Source organism: Lacerta agilis, chromosome 3, assembly GCF_009819535.1.
Source record: "Lacerta agilis isolate rLacAgi1 chromosome 3, rLacAgi1.pri, whole genome shotgun sequence".
NCBI lineage: Eukaryota > Metazoa > Chordata > Lepidosauria > Squamata > Lacertidae > Lacerta > Lacerta agilis.
Window position 1 is genome coordinate 40,819,555 of NC_046314.1, and position 17,808 is coordinate 40,837,362.

The 17,808-nt window shown below is 42.6% G+C and overlaps 1 protein-coding gene across 12 annotated transcripts in view; it reads left to right on the top strand.

Annotated features, from left to right (window-relative positions):
- The window catches only part of LOC117043588 (ankyrin repeat domain-containing protein 6-like), a 64,728-nt gene that overhangs the window by 39,827 nt on the left and 7,093 nt on the right, over positions 1–17,808 (top strand). For 3 of the 12 annotated variants that reach the window (XM_033143416.1, XM_033143418.1, XM_033143419.1), the window contains exons 3-13: positions 2,142–2,264; positions 4,603–4,854; positions 7,803–7,901; positions 9,020–9,118; positions 10,559–10,657; positions 12,563–12,661; positions 14,295–14,393; positions 14,546–14,623; positions 14,988–15,092; positions 15,372–15,509; positions 17,121–17,297. In XM_033143416.1, the coding sequence (XP_032999307.1) occupies positions 2,142–2,264; positions 4,603–4,854; positions 7,803–7,901; positions 9,020–9,118; positions 10,559–10,657; positions 12,563–12,661; positions 14,295–14,393; positions 14,546–14,623; positions 14,988–15,092; positions 15,372–15,509; positions 17,121–17,297 (1,368 nt within the window). Of the gene's footprint in view, positions 1–2,141; positions 2,265–4,513; positions 4,855–7,802; positions 7,902–9,019; positions 9,119–10,558; positions 10,658–12,562; positions 12,662–14,294; positions 14,394–14,545; positions 14,624–14,987; positions 15,093–15,371; positions 15,510–17,120; positions 17,298–17,808 lie in introns of those variants that run through there. The other 9 variants (XM_033143420.1, XM_033143425.1, XM_033143424.1 and 6 more) reach the window with 9 other exon arrangements.

Consider the following 17,808-nt stretch of genomic DNA (forward strand, 5'->3'; position numbering starts at 1 on the left):
GCCAACACCTGCCAGCCATGATGTTATGCCCCCATAATACTCATGCAAGGTAGTCACCAATCATCAGTGGTGATGGTGGCAACATCAAGATGCTGTCACAAGTCCCAGCCCATGATGTGACTCCATGTCATGTATCTTCCTATGGGATCTGTGTAACTTTGCTGCGAGGCTAATGTATATGCTGCCGCCATAAGTGGCTGTTGAGCTGGTTGGAATTCTGTTGTCCAAGGTGGTTGTGTTAGGGTGGCCATGTGTTCTACAGAGGACCACTCTTTCTTAAAGAGTAATCCATCCAAGTGTGGTTTCAAGTTAAGGAACTATAAGAAGGGAGAGAAGGGTTAAAGTTGCAACTAGGCAGCAGATTAGGCGGGTACACAGACCGCCCTGGGTAGCTTCTTCCCCACTATGGTGACATTTACCGGTATTATCTTTCTAGTGATTCTTTCAAAATGTGCATCTAGGTGCATATATATATATGCAAGCATATGCACAATTTATGGAAAGATATGTCCTCTTTTTGTGTGTGTGTGTGTGTGTGCGTGCGGTGTGTTCTTTTTTGGCAATGCAGAACTGGCCACCCAAGGCAGTGGAGGCAGAAAAGGAGGCAATGATGGGCAAAGCAGTGGTTTTACTTAGCATTACACCTGAAAAAGAGAAAAAGCTATCTCCTTGTTGATAGAGGGACAGATCCTCTATCCCGCTCCCAAAAGTATAATTTTGGAGACTTTGAGCAGTAATTCAGTGAAACTTAATTGGAGTTCAGGTGAACATTATTTGATTGTCACTTCTGTGGATGTTTAGTTCCATTCAGTTAGTTCAACTAGCCAGTCTGCTGATTAGTAGGCCTATATCCCTAATTACAAGAAACATCTAACTTTGCAATCAGTTCATGATCCCAAATTGTTCATCGTGTGGTGCCCCAATTATAGAATTGTTTCCACAGAGAGGTCTATCTGATGCCTTGTTTTGTTGCATTTTTGGTGCAATGCAGACCTTTCTCTTTTCCCAGCCTTTCCTGGCTTAATTTAGTTCTGTTGATAGTTTTTTAAAAAAAGGTCTTCCTGCCTTTTGTTTATGTTTTTATGATTGCTTGGTGGGCTTTTTGTTTTATTTAAATAAAAAGTGTGTATCTTGATAGCTGCACTTCCTGTTTCTACACTCATTCTTTTCTGAAAACAACAGATAATGCAGGGGTGGAGGTCAGCTTCTGGTTTCCATAGATATTTGGCTGGCCACTGTGAGAACAGAATGTTGGACTGGATGGGTCTTTGGCCTGATCCAGCAGGACTCATCCTATATTCTTACAGTCAAACCTCGGTTTTCGAATGTCTCAGCTGCCGAGCATTTCGGAAGCTGAACGCCAAAAACCTGGAAGTGAATGCTTCCATTTTCGAACGCATCTCCTAAGTCAAACGGCTTCCGATGCGCATTTTTCATTTTTTCCCCATTGAACTTGCTGACAACCCTTTGATCCTTGGTTTTCGAACATTTTGGAAGTCAAATGGACCTCCGGAACGGATTACGTTTGAAAACCAAGGTTCCACTGTATGAAATTGATTGTTTTATGTCATTTCAATGTTCACAGATCTTTCTGTTCACTATGAATGATTTCTGTGCTCACTCCAAAGGATAATGATAAATAAAGTCAATAAAATTATATGGGCAAAATTAATCAATTTTAAAAGTTGCAATTTATCTGGGTGTAAGTCCCATTGTACTCTGTAGAATTTACTTCAGAGTAGACATGCTTCAGATTGCACTTTGAGTTCCATTGCTTTCTGTTGTACAGTTAAACACCTGCTTAAATCCCTTCCATTGAGATAAATGGACTTCACATTGCTTAATACTGGTTTGTTTGTTCCATATGCACCAGCATCTATAGAGGGAACACTTTCTAGAGCGAAGTTGGTTTGCTGGCCTAAAATGGAATTCTAGTGGGAAATGAAAGTGTGGGTGAACAATGGAAATTAGGAGCATCTGATACTCCTAGAGAGAAGTGCAGGTACATGAATATGAAGAGAGGCCGTACATTTGTAAATACATATAGTTGGTAGTATTGCAATATTTATCTAATAGGAATGTCTCTCGAATAAGGTTGCTAACATGCTGTGTACCAGCAACTGGCTTTAAAAAATTTTCAGCAATTGCTACCTTCTGCTTTACAGCATGGGAGGACACCTCTCCATCTTGCGGCTTATAAGGGTCATCTCCGCGTTGCCCAGATTTTGCTCAAAGCAGGCTGCGATGTGGATCTTCAGGATGATGTGAGTAGTTCTAACCATTCTTACACCAGGGAAAGCCCTTCCGTCTCTGTGTTAGCAGTCCAAAGAACACTGCAACAAGTTGTCTCCTTTTGGAGACTGATTCTGTTTCAAAACAGATGTTTGCTTTGTTTACTAAGGGTACTTCCAGATGGCAGCTTAATATTGCAGACGGTTCATTGGCAACAGGCTTTTCCCCCACGTTGGATTTTACACAGAAAGTGTAAATCTGAACCATTATTATTATTATTTTGTGTGGAGGGGGAGATACAGGTTGGCATTTTGATGCTGACAAAGTTGTGTGGATACTGCAAACAACAACAACAAAACCCTGCATGCAGGAGAAGCATTGATTCCACAATAAACCCCTATCTGGAAGACCCTAATTTTAAAGCTTTATAGGACAGCGTGTAACTGGGATGGTCAAAGACAGTGGTCCTGTAGATGAGTGCCTTGGGGCATATTTTAAAAATCTGCAAGGATCGTTTTGCCAGATTCCTTTTCAAATTTTAAGCATAAATAAAGGGTGGATGTTGCCTTTCAGAGAACAGTAAAAGGTTTTTCAATACTGTGTCGGACAGACACCAAGTGTTATTAGATTTCACAGGCCTGTCCTTCCTCCAGGAAGCTCAGAGCTAACCTGTGCTGAATGTTCACATCTGCAAACCTTCCATGTGAAATCAGTGCTTTGAGGGAGCTGAGTTCTCAGCCCTGAACCTTATGCATCCTTTTCACTGCTGTTCTTTTTGGTTCCACTTTTCTTAGAGCTGGAAACTCTTACCACCACCCACCATCACATCATTCATGCCATTCAGGGGTGTGAAACCCATGACAAGAATGCTTACATTTATAATGCTCAGGACATTTCTGAGCGGAACCAAAATGCTTTATGGCGTGGAAATCACTCTATTTTTGTACTCCTAGTGGATGGTTCTTTGCCATTCATTGAACTAATATATTGTGATCAGCCTTAACATTAAAAAACAAACGTTGAAAGCAGCCTTTATTTTCATATTTTTGGCAGAATTGGACTCTCAAAAAACCTGTGCGGCATGAATATTGTTGCGCTCAAACAAACTTTTACTAGCTGGGGGAAAAGTGGTTTTAATATTGAAAGTCACATGATGTACAAGTTCTATAGAGTAGGTATATTCATTTGAGGAAGTAATCATATTCTCTCTCAGGGGCATAGCAAGGGGGGGCGGGGCCGCCCAAGTTCCAGGGGAGGGGGGTGACACATTGGCCGCCCTCCCCACCCCGTTGGGTGGGCCCCAAACGGGGGCATGTCGCCTTTTCCCCTTTCCGCCGCATTTTTTCGGCGGGTGGGGGGGTGGGCCAGCGGTTTTTTCGGTGGGGGTGGGCCAGCAAGGAGTGGGTGTCATGCCAGTGACACCCCCTCCTTGCTGGCCCGCCCCCAGAAAAAAAGCCGCGGAAAGGGGGAAATCCCCCCTTTCAGCAGCATCCACGTGCGTCGTGACGTCACGACGCAGGTGTTGTGCCCCTCCCCCAGGGGAGTGCCTCTGCGCCGCCACCGCCCCAGCAGCGCAGAGGCTTGCTACGCCCCTGTTCTCTCTTCCTGTAGTTTTCCTCCAGCTAGTAGTTAGCATAGATGAAATCCAACTGTTGTATCCAACTAGGTCGTATTCAGAGCTTGACTTAAGTTCATTGAGTTTTTCAGTGGATCTGCTCTGGGTATGGCTAACATTGGATTTCACTCAAGGTCACTGTGGATTTTTTTAAAAATCCATTTACATCCCACCTGAGATATTTGTACCTCTTTTATTGATTGAATGCATTTATATTCCACATTTCCTTCAAGGAGTTCAAGGTGGTGTGCAAGTTTATCATGACAACAGCCCTGTGAAGCAGGCTACCTAACTGGCCTAAGATCACTCATTAAGCTTCATAGCTGATTGAGGATTTGAAGTTGGGTCTCCTCATTCTTGGTAGCAACACTCCAGCAACTAGACAACAGTGGTTGTTGTACACCAGAAAGAATTTGCAAATGTGGACTTAGAAACATAGTTCTGTGGCCTCCTGGATTGCAAATATTACCAGCTTTCAAAAGACTGTCCTATGTCCTGTTCCCCCCCCCAGTGAACTGTGAAAGTCAATAACTATATTGTTTTTATATCCTATGTAGTAAATACATAATTGTCCAATTAATTTTCCATCTGCCAAATGTTGCATAGCATAAAGAAACTCTTTAAAATGTTGTGGAGGATTTAAAATGCTGACTTCATGTTCTACAGATGTTGATCGTTAACATATTGTAAAAGACCTTATCATTAGTTGAAGAATGACCTCCAGTGGCCTTGAATGGGATTATTATGAATTTCAGCCTGTGGAGACCAGCTCTGTAGAGTATGAAACCCCAAGAAGTAACTCTTTCCTTCTCCCTGCTAATCCTGCAAGCCCTTATTGGAATCCTGATGCCATCTCTGATTGGTCAATGAGTGTTCATACAGCACATACCTCAGAAATAGTCAAGGGAAAAGTGGCCCTGGTTACAGAAGTCAAGGAAGAAAAAGATAAGAAAAAACAGAGGAGAAAGGCTAGAAAAGATCCTAGAAGATTGCAAAGAGAGAAGGAGGTTAGAACTGTTAACTTTAGCTTCTCTGCGACACAGTTGCATGTACCATTTGGATTGGCCATCTGGCATGTCAGAGCTACTTTAAAAGTGCATGGTTGCATGTCTGGCTTTTTCAAAATGATGCTTTGCCAAAAGGTTACCTACCTGTGTCCTTTTCACACAAGAGTCCCACTAAATGTTTTGTGGTTACCATATTTAAAGGAAATGCTTCCTGGGAATTGCTTGCATTGCCAAAATCTAAAGCAGAGGTGGAGATCTTGTGGCCCACCAGGTGTTGTTGAGCTTGCATCTTCCATCAACCCCAGCTAGCCTGGCCGGTGATCATGGATGATGGAAGTTGTGGTCCAGCAACCCCTTGTTCAATATATTCCCTATCCCTGATCTGTTGTACAGTTCTGGACTCATAAAAGTCACTGGCCAGCTATGAATGACCTTGCACTTAAAAATAGTTTCTGCATGAAAATAATGGAGGGTAGACGGGTATACCTTTTGCTAATAGAGTACTGTGCCTCAAGGGTGGCTCTTATTGGCTAGTTTTGGCTAATTGGAGATTTATTTTATGGTGGTGCACACAGCAATTAACAATGCACAATTTCCTCTTCATTTGTCCACCTTCATCCTCCGTAGCACATGATGCAGTCAGGACTAGGGGAGGAACAGAGCTTTAATTATTTCCCATGATGTTTTGGGAACACTGTTGCACTCTTTTGTGTCAAGTGAAAAGACCCACTTCACTCCTAGTCATTCTTATGTGCTATCCTTTGTGGATATATACGGATGTAGCTGATTTATTGTACAACAGAACACATGACTTTGATAGCCAAAGCAAGCGGGCCTGGACAACTATTTATAAAACAATTTTCTATCTTGATGTTGGTTGTCTTTCAATTACTCTCTTTGTTATTGCACTGGAAATGCATATTTCTGTTTGTGACTTGAGATTCCTTTTAATTGGAGGGAAATGGTTCCCAGAGCAGATGTTGTCTTCCTCAAATGCCAGTATGTTTAATAAGTCCTTTAATGAACTACATTAGTTTTTCTTGTTGCTGTCACTCTGATCTAATTAAAATAATTGTTACAACAAAAATCTATCAAGCGGGTGAGCAAGTGGGTCTTTTGTTATGAAACAATCATCAGCCTAATCCATTATTTCTGCAACAGCTGGCTCTTGAGCAGCGCCATTTAGAAGGCTTTGGGTTTGAGCTGCAGGAAATCATAGTAGCTCATTTCAGTCCCATACATCCCAGTGAAAAATGTAGCTTGATTTTATGACCTTTTATAATTTGGCCCTTTTTAACATTGCATTTTCCTATAGGAAAATGCAAGTAACATTTGAAACAATAAGGAAATAGTACTTGAAAGAAAATAGTATCTGAACATGTCACTCAGAGAACTCTGTGTTCCTTGAAATGTTTGTACAAATAAAATGGTCTCCTGCTGCTATCTGAAGATATTTTCTGTACTTTCCCCAATAGCTTTACAATGGGTCAAATTGCAAACTGTCACATAACCACTTTGCTGCAGGCCAGGCATTGCGTGGAGCCACTCAACTTACATTCCAGCTTCTTTATTTAGACTGAAAACAGGCATAGCTTCTAGGAATAGTGGATGTGGTTTGAACATGCATTGACCCAGTTTGCACATCACGGTAACCCTAATGGTGTACCATGAAAAGGTTTTCCTATGCTGTTCATCTCCCTACTAATGGTGGGGCAAAACAACCAACACCTCTGGTTTAGTGTTAATGTCTGATCCATGGGATGTGGTTTGTTTTGCTTCAACAAACCAGTTAGGAATCCCAAGGGCAAATATTAGTGACAGATTGTATGGTTTGTTGCGAATGAAACAAACCCTCACTCCTAGTTCTGATGTAATGCTCAGCCAAGGATTATGGCCTGTTTCTTCCTCTTCATCAAATGTAAGCCCCAATAGTGACCAGTGTGTTGCTGCTGGTTACCAAGAGGGAGGGCAAAGCAGTGGGGAAACTGGCATATTGTGGGTGAAGTGTTGGGAGCTGTGATGCTGCGCCTTCACTGTGCCAAGCTCCCTGCTGCCCCTCCCTTTCTCCTCTCAGTATCCAGCCGTGACACATGGCGTTGGTAAGCCAGGAGAGCAACACAGCCCCACTGGCTGCATAAGGCTTAAAAAAACACACCACACGTCCAGATAGTTGGTTGACCAGTCAAACATGCAGCCTTTGTAACTGCATTGTTCATTGGGCTATCTAGATATCAACAGATGTTGCAAACGTCAGTCAAATTGCCTGTCAGTTTGCTGAACTTTGCCTGATTTTGTTCCATCTGAAAGAACTAGATGATTGAGGAACACTCAGAGCTACTTGAGTGATCCTGAGTCAGTTAATCTGCTGATCTGGTGATGCATAGTGCTAGGTAGAAGTTTGCTAGGGAAGGACATATGGTGAGGCCCATGATTTGTAAGCAGTGTGTGTTGGAGTGGGGTATGACTTTCAGAATCATAAGCTACCAGCACATAATGTGGTTACGTCATGTAATGCTTCTACAAGTAAAATGATGGGGTGGGGTGGGTGAAGCAATGTAACCTCTGTGGCTCACCCCATACAGTTGCCAGCGCATTAGTTTTCATGCTGCAAAACTTCACATGTGACAACAACCTACACTTAAGTTTCATGTTCTTCTTCTTTTTCTAAATGGGAATTCTTTCTGTGTAGGAAAAGCATAACACATGAAGTGGCCTAATTGCTTAGGTTGTCTGCTAATAGCTAGACCAGTGTAATGTTGCACAGTGTGAACATTCTGTAGAATTTGGAAACCAGGGTGTGGCTTGCTCTTAAACTCATACAGTAGTAGCACTGTGTATGTTGCTGCTTATGGGGGCAGGATGTTTTGATGCGGCTAATTGAAATGCATGTATGTTGATGTAGATTTGAAATAAAATGTGTGTTAGTAAATAATGGGTGCTCTTTGCAGGGTGACCAGACAGCTTTGCATCGAGCGACCGTTGTAGGGAACACAGATGTAATAGCAGCTCTTATCCACGAAGGCTGCGCTTTGGACAGACAAGACAAGGTTATTGCCAGTTTTGTGTTTATTCTCTTTCTCTGTCGTCTCTGGAGGAAGCTCTCTCCAACTTGTTTGTGTCATTTGCTGTAGAGGAAATAAATATAATGCAGAATAACACAACACAACCACGAGCTCTTAAAAATACACATCTGTATTGAATTGTAAACTTTGGTTTTTTATGAGTAAACATCAGTCAAAACAACACAGCATATGGCAACATGCATGCACAGCAGCCTCACTGTAAATACAATATGTACAAAAACTTCCTTAATCTTTGTACTAGTTACTAATGTTTCCTTTTTTGTTGTATTCAAGTGGCAGTAGGCTACAGATCCACATAAACGCAAAGCACATGACTTCCCCTAAAGAATCCTGGGAACTGTAGTTGGTTGGGAACCACAGCTCTGTGAGGGAGAAGCACAAGCCAAGTGCTTTATATTTGCATTGGATGTGCTTTATACGTACGGTGGGCATCTGCAGTGTCCAACTGGATTATTTCCCTTCAAGTAATAGGATGCTCTGAGCTGATTACCACATTGTTTCGAGGAAACCCGCCCAGGGCTGCTACCATTGCTGGAAACCACAGGAGGGGAGAGTGCTCTTGTGCTCAAACCCTGCTTGCTGGTTTCTCACAGGCAACTGTTCTGCCCCTGTGAGAACAAGGTGCTGGACTAGATGGGCCATTGGCGTGATCCAGCAGGCTCTGCCTATGTTCTTACGTTCTTAGATGTAACTGTTAGGGATGAACCTTAGCCCTAGCCCACCTCCCTTCTTTACACATTTTCTTCTGCTTAGCTTAACCATGGTTAAAGGCTGCATTGGCACTGATGTTTATCATAGTAAATGCTAACCAGGGATTGCACCTAGCTGTGGTTTCTAGTGTGCTTCAAACCCTGGTTAGCCTCACGCAAATTAAATGCTGATGCTGGGTTAACAAAGATTGAGACCAGGAGGGTTTTACTTCCTGGAAAAAGGGGGGGGGGTGTGGCAGTGAGTATGTGAATTCCCATGGTCTGCGTATAGTAATTCTTCAGTCATTTAATATGGCATCCAAATAGAATTGTAGTATTTTCTCTATATGGACACAGTACTCTAAACTGCTGTTTAAATTCTTTTGCCTTCAGGATGGGAACACAGCTCTCCATGAAGCCTCTTGGCATGGATTCAGCCAGTCTGCCAAACTGCTTGTTAAAGCAGGGGCAAACGTTCTTGCCAGAAACAAGGTGAGATGCATGCAGAAAGGAGCATTCAAGTGCTGCTCTTTAAAAAAAGGAAAAGAAAAGAATAACTAATTTTTAAATGGGAGTTTTTCCTCATCAGTAGTTTCCAGCAGAGGCATTTCTGGATAAGTGGCAGTGCATTTTCTTGGCAACACTCTTTCATTTCATTTAAGATGGACTATGCCTTGATTATTCTCTTTGAGGGAAAACTTGTATTGTGGCAGTTGACATGTGTGTGTGTGTGTGTGTGTGTGCGCGCTTGCACACACACACACACACCCTGCTCTGTTGGGAGTGAATGTTGCATTAATTATGGCTGAAGAACTATCAAAGTCCTTCTAGCACCCTAATCAGTACAGAAGCATGTGAAAATGAATTGAACAAACAAGAAAATGTCAATTTAAAAAAAACCGTTTATCAGAAACAAGAAAGGCAAAACTGAGGGGAAACAGCTTGTCTTCTCAAATGAGACTTTCAGACACTAGGATAAGCTCTTGTTGCAAACTTTTGAAAGAGACTCAGGTGTTCTTCCCCCTCTCGTCTATATTATGTTTTGAGGAACGTTTTGCAGAGAGGACTGGGGGGGGGGGGACCAGCAAAAGGTTGGATTCTGTCTTTTTCTAAGTCAGCAAGAGTGTTTCCTTTTGCATAATTCCACTTAGTGGAAACTCCCACCAGCAGAAAGCAGGGAGGTGACTTTTGCTAATTGTGCCACCTTTCATGCTGCTCTTCTGGGTTGGCGAATCTTTCAGAACACTCTTGGAAAATGTTACTAGAAGATGTTTGTGTGTGTACGTGTGTGATCACAAATCAAACAAGCAAATCACTTAAGAGAAATTATGACATTACTAAAAAAAAATGTTAAAGTGTGGGTTAGTGTAAAGACGGAATCCTGGTAGTGGCAGCCATTTTCCTTAAGACACATCTTAAGAACTTAGAATGGGCACAAAGTCCCATCTTAAAAACTACAATCACACTTTTCAAATCTAGATAGAAACAAAGTGATTCCTATCCAGTTCCCATTTACTTCCCCTCCCCCATGTATGCTCCATTTTTCTATAACAAGAACAGAACCCAGTTTTTTTGTTTTTTGTTTTAAGTAGCCAATAAACTGGAATTATACAGGATTAGGGAGTTCTATTATAATGGCCAAGAAAAAGAAATCAGAGAAATTTTAAATGAACAAGAGCACCCTCGGTTTGAACTCAGGAAATTAAGTTTATTTATAGCAAAATATATTATCAAATAGCAGGTAAAAAAGAGAAGTAATGTTGTTTTAACAGCTGATTTTGGCACTAAATTTTAATGCCAAAGGACAAACTACCAAAATTTATACCAAAGTTATATATAGGTGATCTAACAGGATTATAAGAAATGGTGTGAGATGGTTACTTGTTCTTTTCCAAAGGTGACTATTGTGTTTCCCCCCATCTCTTTCCTAAGGCAGGTAACACACCACTACACCTGGCCTGCCAAAACAGTCATTCCGAAAGTGTTCGGGTCCTGCTGCTTGGAGGCTCTCGGGCTGATATAAAAAATAATGTGAGTGTTACCAAAATGTATATCTGCAGATTTGATAGAGAAAAACTCTCAAATGCAGCATTTGAGTGGAAAAAAATAATGTGACCATGCTTTGATATGAGTATTGCGGCCGGTTCCATTCCAAATTAATTATCAATTGAATGTGACTGAATGAGTGACCTGTACATTTTAACAGGAGAGGAGCAAATTTGCAACCAACCGGATAAAGGCAGAAAAACATTTTATAAGGGCAGCAGGGCAGCTTGCACCCCAACCTCATATTAATGATGCCTCGTGAAGCTGCCCCATTCCTCTCTGCCATCAGTTTCTTCCTGCGTTCTGTTCCTCCATTTTTCAGTCACGTGCATAGAGCAGGGGTCAGCAAACTTTTTCAGCAGGGGGCCCGGTCCACTGTCCCTCAGACCTTGTGAGGGGCCAGACTATATTTTGAAAAAAAATATGAACGAATTCCTATGCCCCACAAATAACCCAGAGATGCATTTTAAATAAAAGCACACATTCTACACATGTAAAAACACCAGGCAGGCCCCACAAATAACCCAGAGATGCATTTTAACTAAAAGGACACATTCTACTCATGTAAAAACACACTGATTCCTGGACCGTCCGCGAGCCGGATTTAGAAGGCAATTGGGCCGCATCCGGCTCCCGGCCCTTAGTTTGGGGACCCCTGGCATAGAGCATACTAGAGTCAGAAAGAATTACTGTTGTTTGTTTTCTAAGATAACAATTGTGTTGTATCTAAAAAAAATCCCACCATCTATGTACTTATCTGCATATGTATAACCCCATCAAACCCAGTGGAGCTTATTTCTGACTAGACCCACATTAGTCTGGGACACCAAAGTGAAAACTGATGCAGGGTAGTCCTTATTCTTTATTCCGTGGGATGCTGGTGGTGCTGTGGTCTAAACCACTGAGCCTAGGGCTTGCTGATCAGAAGGTTGGTGGTTCAAATCCCTGCAAAGGGGTGAGCTTCCGTTGCTTGGTCCCAGCTCGTGCCAACCTAGCAGTTCAAAAGCATGTCAAAGTGCAAGTAGACCTTCTGGCGGGAAGGTAAATGGCGTTTCCATGCACTGCTCTGGTTCGCCAGAAGCAGCTTAGTCATGCTGGCCACATGACCCGGAAAAACTGTCTGCGGACAAACGTTGGCTCCCTTGGCCAGTAAAGCGAGATGAGCGCCACAACCCCAGAGTCGTTCGCACCTTAGGGTCCTTTACCTTTACCCTTTATTACAGATTAGTGAATCCAGAGCAGTTCTCTCTCTGCTCCCATCTGTCATTCTGGCTGCACCTACAACTTGCATGAGGCCCCCAAGAGTTTACTCCTGAGAGAATGTGGCCCTTGACCGACAAAAGGTGGCCTCACATTTGCAAACTATAAGTATAAGCTGGCTATTGTTATTGAACCATAATATCTTAACAATTAAAAAAAAAAATCCTTCCAGTAGCACCTTAGAGACCAACTAAGAGACCAGCTAAGTTTGTTATTGGTATGAGCTTTTGTGTGCATGCATACTTCTTCAGATACCAATGCACACGAAATGCATGCACACGAAAGCTCATACCAATAACAAACTTAGATGGTCTCTTAGTTGGTCTCTAAGGTGCTACTGGAAGGGGAAATTTTTTTTTGTTTCGACTACGGCAGACCAACACGGCTACCTACCTGTAACCATAATATCTTAGTTACCAACTAAATGGGCCATGGATATTGGAGAAAAAGAAGCATAACTGCTCTACGTGGTTAACCAGATTTCCAGTGTACAGCACTTGCCCCTGCATGTTTACCCAGATGCATATTTCTGCATTGCGTCCAGTGAGGCTTACTTCACAGAATCACAGCTTTAATATGTTAATGCATCATGTTAACTTTCTTACTGTGATTTGCTTCCCTTATTTTTAGGCAGGAGACACGTGTTTGCATGTCACAGCTCGATATAATCATTTGCCCATCATTAGGGTGCTCCTCAGTGCTTTCTGTTCTGTCCATGAAAAAAACCAGGTCAGTGCATGAACTTCATTGTCACTATGCTCCATTTTCTATAAGGCTTTCAAAGTATAATCTGATTCCAGTATTTAGAACAAAAGAGGTGGCTGTTGTGCTCTGAACTATGGAGAAAGCTTTTGAAAACTATTCCCCTTTTAATTAAAGTGCTGCTATATCATAGGTATTATCTTGGCATAAAGAATTGCCTTAAAGAAATGGTGTGTCCTTAGTTTGTCACATCACAGCATGTTGTTGCATTTACATTTCTTATCTGTACTTTATTTATTTATATCTGTCAATGAAAATCTGCAACATTGATTCTATGCTCCTGCCAAGACTCATTCCATGGCACAGCTCATTGCAAATACTGCAACCAGCAGAAAGATCATTAAGTGGTTCATCAGGATCTTAAGCAATTTTCAAGAGGTCCATAGGTGGGTTGGTGAGTTTGGGAACCACTGATGTAAGTCACAGCACCATCATGGCTATAAGACTAAAATGAAGTTTGCTTCTACTGTCTTGCTGTTAAACACATATACTGTATATTCTGGTGTATAAGACTACTTTTTAATCCAGGAAAATCTTCTCAAAAGTCGGGGGTCGTCTTATACGCTGGGTGGAGAATCTGTGGTTGAGTATATCTCAAACTCTATATTTTAACTGGAAAAGTTGGGGGTCGTCTTATACGCCCAGTCGTCTTATACGCCGGAAAATATGAAAATATGGTACTTCAGAACATTGTAGAAAAATATACTTCAAAAGTAAAAATAATAAAATGAGCACCTGTGACCATGTACATGCCTAGTCAGCTGCCTCATGATAAAAATATTCATCGTCACCCCACCCCACCCACCTCCCCATCCCGCCCACCTCTTTCCCTCTTTTCTTCCTAATGTCTCAACAAATGCAACTGATTTGTAAAAATGTTACATGGAAAAAATATGAGAGACATTACACATACCTTTGTAAATCAAGAAAATCTTTAAAAAAAATTTTTAAAAAAAGTAACAGTAAAGAAATAAGAAAGGAAGCTGAGGTGACTAGCATGAGGTACATTGATGCTTGTCCTGTTTGCACTTGCCTCCATCATCTGCCCCTCTCTAGGTGGTCCTTTGGCACCTTCTGGTCTGCAGGGCTCTGGAATTTGGGTCCAAGATGCAACCTTAGTTGGACTGTTGACTGGATTGTCCAAAGGAATTTAAGATGCTGTGGAACAAGCTTGGTGACAAGTGTTGGCTGTGGCTTCCATAGGATCCTTTAGAATATCTAGTTACCGGTACACTGACAAGTCTGTGTGTGTGACAAGTCTCAAAACCAATATACTGGGGAATACATTTGTGGGTGTGGGTGCTTTTAAATGGCTTTACATATTTTCATTGCTGTTTTTAATAGGGCTATTTCTTTCAAATCCTATTTATTATGCATTTTTAGTTGTTTCTGTTCTAATTTATACTGTGAGCTGCCTTGGGTCCTGCACTGGCAGAAAGGTGGGATATTCAACCAACCAACCAACCAGTCTACTAGAATGACTCAGCAATATGGTAATACAAAATGTGCACCTTCCTTTTGGGTGGCACAAGATGGTGCTGTTTGTCCGGACCTCAAGGCGGGGCATGTGCAAGTTTCATTCTGCTTTCTTAACCTCTAGGCTGGCGACACAGCACTTCATGTGGCTGCTGCTCTGAATCATAAGAAGGTGGTCAAACTGTTGTTGGAAGCAGGAGCTGATGGTACAGCCGTTAACAATGTAAGCACTGAAGTCCTTATTCTTACTGTTTCTAGTTATTTTTTCCTGAGTGTTGGCTGACAGAACAGCATTGATGAAAGGAGTGTCTGGTTCTTTTAATTTCTAAAATGTCATTTGGAGAGACATTTTAGTGTTATCCTTTTCTCTTGCAGGCTGGTCAGACCCCGCTAGAAGTTGCCAGAGAACACGACAACCCTGAGGTTGCTCTTCTACTCACTAAAGCCCCACAGGTACATTATGAACACAGCTCATTAATGATCGACTCAGAAGCATCATTCTACAAAACTGCTCTGGAACAAATGTCTCACACACTAGTGAAGTGGATGTGTTCCAGATGTTGACAAGACTCGATGATACTCATTCTCGCATGCATAAGCAAGTGGGGTGTGTTGTGTCTAATGAATTGTACGCTGTGCTGTAGTTGGTGCATTTGGTTCAAATGCTACATTCTCTGCCCATTGCAGAATTTACTTTGCTGCTGTTGCTACATTCTAGGAACCAGGCAGATATTTTAAATTTAAAGCATCCCTTTCTGCAATTGGACCAGGATGACTGGGTCACGATGGTGTTAACTTGAAATGTTGCTACATGCAGGTCTTGCGCTTTAACCGTGGAAGGAGCCTGAGGAAGAAGAGGGAGAGACTGAAAGAGGAAAGGCGTGCTCAGTCTGTACCAAGAGATGAAGTGGTGCAAAGCAAGGTACAGTCAGCTTTCTATGTACTGAAGGCAAGGAATGTGGTCTGAGTGCTTGAGTCCCCCACCTCTTGATAGTCTTTTTTTTTATCTGCCACAAGTTTTACCTTTTGCTTTGCTGTGCTGGAGGAAAACAAATTAGTACCTCCATTGCAATCTGGGTGATCCCTCTTCTGTTGCTGCTGCAGCTCTGTTTGGAATTGTTCAGGACTGAATGTACCTATCAGAGAGCAAAGATCAGGGTCTCTATCCCCTTTGCCTGCATGTGCTTTTATTTTGAAACAGGGCAGTGCCTCAGCTGCTGATGACACTCACAGCAGTGACCAGGCCCTTCAGGGGAGAGGTGACATGAAAGAGGAAGCACAGTTGCCTTTGTCAGAGCTCAGAGGGAGGAAGAATAAAAAGAAGAAACCAAGAGAAAAGGTACCAGCAGATGCAGAATGACAGTGGGAGGGCATTTTTAATCCAGGCGGTTTCTCTCATCTCCTTCCATTCATAGGCTGGCTTTCTAAAACATGCCTACTTTTGGTGCCCTGTGTCAGACACATCATCAACTTTTCTTTAGTTTCAAAGAGAATGGGCCATGGGGTAGCTGACCGTCAGCCTGAGGGGAACAATGGGCCCCACAGCTTTCTGTGTTGCCATTTGCTTAAAAGAAGTGTAATAGTAGTAGTAGTAGTAGAATCATAGTTGGAAGAGACCACAAGGGCCATCCAGTCCAACCCCCTGCCAAGCAGGAAACACCATCAAAGCATTCCTGACAGATGGCTGTCAAGCCTCCGCTTAAAGACCTCCAAAGAAGGAGACTCCACCACACTCCTTGGTAGCAAATTCCACTGTTGAACAGCTCTTAGTTGTTGTTGCTGCTGCTGTTAATATCACCAGCTTCTGTGAATCCCTCATGCCAAGTGAGAGGCCTGGAGGGCCACATATACCCACTTTGACATGTGCCCCCCCCCCCCGGTTGACTATGGGTGATCGCAGCACACAGCCTTAAAGGGATTACCTGCTCCTGCTCTTGACCATGGGGAGGAGGTTTGGGTCCAGACTTCACATGCTCAAAGGATGCTCCACAGAAGAGGTGGAGGCAACCATTACTGATTCCTTTCCCAGTGTTCCTGCTCTGGAAGGTCAGGGGGACCCTCTGGAACACAGTTATTAAAAGTGACGCTGGAGGGGAAAAGGGGAACTGGTGGAAATTGCCTCCATGCCTTCCTGCAGTGGGGCCCTCCACTGGATCAGAGGCCTTTTTGCAAATGGAAGAAGCCCTTTTATTCACAGAAAGGTATTCTTGGGGCCAGTTGTTCTTTTGTGTGTGTTGAAATCTAGGCAGATAATGGGTGCTCAGTGCATTTAACAGACGCACAAGTTCATAGCATGTTGGGTTCAACCCATTTTCCAAAACAGTTTGCAGAGCCTTAAGGGCAGCAAACAGGAATATTGATTTGAAGGAATGAAAACAACTCCATATGGCGGCCACATTTGCGCCAGTGCATTTCATTACTTAAATTGGGCAGTGGTAGCAAATGTAATAGGAGAGATAACATTTGACACATTACTTTGACAATTTTATTGGGCTGTTTGAAGAAGTTAGCTTTGAATTTGGGCATCACCTTAAAATGGATACAGTGGCACCTTGGGTTAAGTACGCTTCAGGTTAAGAACTCCGCTTAAGAACAGAAATCGTGCTCTGGCAGTGCAGTGGCAGCAGGAGGTCCCATAGCTAAAGTGGTGCTTCAGGTTAAGAACATTTTCAGGTTAAGAACGGACCTCCGGAACGAATTAAGTACTTAACCCGAGGTACCATTGTATTGTGTGAAACAGTCTGATCCTGAAGAATGCGGAATGTTTCATATGTGTACTCAGCAAAGTTTAATTAGACCTTGTTATGGAATACGGGGGAAAGGGGGCTTTTTGTATGCCAATAGGCAAGTTATCATGAGTGCTACATTTGCACTCATGGAGAATGAATGTGCTGGAATAAATAGCATTTTTTTTAAAAAATGCTATGTGTATTTTTAAAAAACAAATCAGGTTTTGGCACTCTCTGAACCCACATCACCAGCTGATCAGCAAGTGCCTCCTAACCCACAGCAGAACTTGCCAAAACGCAAGAGCAAGCGCCGCTGCGCATCTCCTCCACCTCCCCATGAATTCAGAGCCTACCAGTTGTATACACTTTACCGTGGAAAGGATGGAAAAATCATGCAGGTAACTATGCACTCTTCAGAGGGTGGGGGGCAGAAAAGGATTTAAAAGTTAAATATATTAACTTTCTGACTTTCACACCCTGGGGTGGGTGGGCTGCCCCAGCCCAGAAGCCTCTTTCTGCCTGAATGAAGGATGGAGGGGTTTGTGTGTATGTAGGAACCTCTGACTTCTGGGTGGCTGGAATGTAGCCTGTACAAAGTTAAGAGTCACATCCATTGCTCTGCCTGCTTTTGCCTCTGGTACATAAGCCCCTACGTTTCCCTTGAGGTAGCGCAGTCCTTGACCTGAAAAAGGTTCACCACCTCTTTTAGAAAGATTACAAGTGAGCACACTTACATTTCCAATGAAAGATACTTCCTGGTTTTAGGTTTTTTGTTTAACAAGAAGCTGGAGGGACTACAGAAGCTGTGTGGGCACAGCTTTAATAGAGCATCACAGAGATCTGATCTTAACCGTGTGAGCTCAAGGAGCATACACTGGTAGCCCTCCTCTAAGCTGCAGTCAATGGGAA